General features: G+C 70.3%; 1 protein-coding gene across 1 annotated transcript in view; it reads right to left on the bottom strand.

The window, feature by feature from the left end:
• The window catches only part of EMIHUDRAFT_226166 (hypothetical protein), a gene marked incomplete at both ends in the record, with an annotated part of 2,287 nt that extends 1,075 nt beyond the window's left edge, over positions 1–1,212 (bottom strand). The window contains 2 exons of the mRNA XM_005789019.1: positions 30–363; positions 589–1,212. Coding sequence (XP_005789076.1) covers positions 30–363; positions 589–1,212 — 958 coding nt within the window. The remainder of the gene's footprint in view (positions 1–29; positions 364–588) is intronic.
• Between the last annotated feature and the right edge of the window lie 1,158 nt (positions 1,213–2,370).

The following is a 2,370-nucleotide window of genomic DNA, read 5'->3' as shown; positions in this document are numbered from 1 at the left end:
CATCGCGCAGGTAACATTCTGCTGCACACCCGCCACCTGCGGGTGAGCCTGCAGCGCCGCCACAGCCACCTCGATGCCGGCCGCGTCTGCTGCGCGCTGCTTACGTGCGAACGCTGCGGCGTCGAAGCCGAAACACACGCTGCCCATCGCCCAGCATCCAAACTGCTGCACGCCCGCATGCTGCGGGTGCGCCTGCAGCGCCGCCACGATTGCCTCGAGCGCGCCCGTGTCCGCCGCGGGTTGCTTGTTCTGCGCCTCTTTGCACAGACGGCCCAACCGCCCGCAAGCCGCAAGTGCGACGCGACTGACCGACCCGTGCGCCCGCAGCGCCGCCACCGCTGCCGCCACGTCCATCGCCAGCACCTCCGCAGCGCTCGGTGGCGCAGCGGCGGGGACATGAGCAGCAGAATGGCTGGAGCCGCCGCTGCCGCCGCCGCTGCTGGAGCCGCCGCCGGCGCCGCCGCCGCCGCCGGCGCCGCCGCCGGCGCCGGCGCCGCCGCCACCGCCACCGCTCGGCGCAGCGTGCCGCTGCCGCTTGGGTGCCGGAGCACTCCCCTCGGCTGAGTTGTTCTGCACGGCCGCCACCACCTCGGCCCCCATCTCCATCTCGACCTCGATCACGTACGCCGGGTACATCTGGCGCGACTCGTACACAACGTGTACGATGGAGGCGTCGCACCCGTTCTCGCCTCCGCCGGAGACGAAGGGGCGGTGCGGCCCGCCGCGCACGCTGTCGTAGAGGAGTCGGGGAGGGCCCTCGACGCGCACGTCCGGCATGCGCATCGCCCTCGACTCCGCGCTGATGCGCTGCCCCATCTCCTGCTGCGAGCCGAGGGCGGCCTTCACGATGAGCAGCTGCACGCGGCTGCCGCCCGAGCCGGAGATGCGGTGCGCGTACCGGCCGCCGATCGGGTACGACGGGTCCTCCGCCAGGTAGATGCCCTGGCCGTAAAAGCCGCCGTTCGAGAAGCGCGGGTCGAGCCCGTTCTGATGTGCGAGCACATCCTCCGCCGCCCGCTCCGCCGTGCCGTGGAAGAGGAGCATCTCGTTGACGTCGCCGCCGTCGCAACTGTGGACGAGCTCCTCGTCGCGGTGGTTGGAGTACGCGCGCCACAGCTTCTTGTTCTGCACGCGCTGCACGCGGCTCAGCCTTGCGCTCGGGCAGCTCCGCGCCAGCAGCGTCTTGATGAGGAGCGCCTCGTTGCTCTGCATCGAGAGCGGGACGAGCTTCGACTCGGTCGGGCCGCCGTCGCCGCCGCCGGCGCCCCACTCTTCGGGGAACGTCATTGGCAACGCGGTGCGCGGGCGGATGGGGGTCGGATGGCCCAGCCCGAATTCTTTTTCTTCGTTCACCGTGTCCTTCTGACTGTTCTTCACCTTCCTACATATACTAAGCATAATTCTTTTTCGGCTCGTCGCCCCCACTTTTTTCGGCAGGTGAACCCACTTTGCGACCGTCGCCTCGCGTAGTCGGCGCCGGCCGCTGCCGCTCGCGCTCGTGGTTCCCTCTTTTACATACATAAATGCTAAAACGAGAGGGCGGGCGCCGGGGCGAGCCGTGAAAGCCGGCGTCGTGAGAGAAAAAAAAGCCACGCGAGCTACTGGAGATCAAAATACACCGAGTACGTCTCGTCGATGACCTCAGAGAGCGGCCACACCACGGCCGAGGCGAGTTCCGGCCGGCCCGGGGAAGGGCGCAAGAACCAGGCGGCCGCCGGGTAGCTCGCCGCTCCCACCGCCTCCTCAAACGAGCTCAGCGCGGCGAACCGCTTCACAGCCGGCACCTCCTTCTCGCCGGACGGCTTGCGCTGTAGCGTCACCGGCGTGAGGCGCGTCGCCAGCTCGTCGCCCACTTCGTAGCCCGTGGCGCTGCTCGCGCCCGCCTCTGCGCCGGCGGCGGTCGAGAGGAAACAGCCCGGCGCGTGGAGCGACTCGTAGCTCTGGAAGCCGCCTATACAGCAGTCGCTCTCCCGCTCGCAGCTACTGCTCCAGCACGTGTCGCGCATCCTCGCAAGTGCGGCGAGCCGTGCGCCGCGGCGAGCAGCGGGTCGTGCCGCCTCCACGAAGCGCGCCTCGCCTGCTCCGGAGAAGGCTGCACGCCGCGGTGGAGGCAGAGCAGCTCCACCTGCCCGCCCGATCCGCCCTGCGGCGCCGCCAGCCAGCAGCCCGGCCTGCCAAAGGGAGAGAAGGAGACGAGGTTGTCCCCACCGCCCAAGCCTGCAACCTCGCGCAAGGTGACCACGCCCGCGAGGTCGCTGCCGCCACGCCGCCGCGAGAGCGGCAGCGCGGGAAGCCTGCCCTCGCGCAGCCACAGCCGATCCGCGTGCAGCAGCAGCGTGCCCGGCGGTGCGCCCCGCTCCTCGATTCGCC

Source organism: Emiliania huxleyi (assembly GCF_000372725.1).
Source record: "Emiliania huxleyi CCMP1516 chromosome Unknown EMIHUscaffold_130, whole genome shotgun sequence".
NCBI lineage: Eukaryota > Haptophyta > Isochrysidales > Noelaerhabdaceae > Emiliania > Emiliania huxleyi.
Note: the sequence above shows the minus strand (reverse complement) of the source record. Positions and strands in the feature narration are given on the sequence as shown.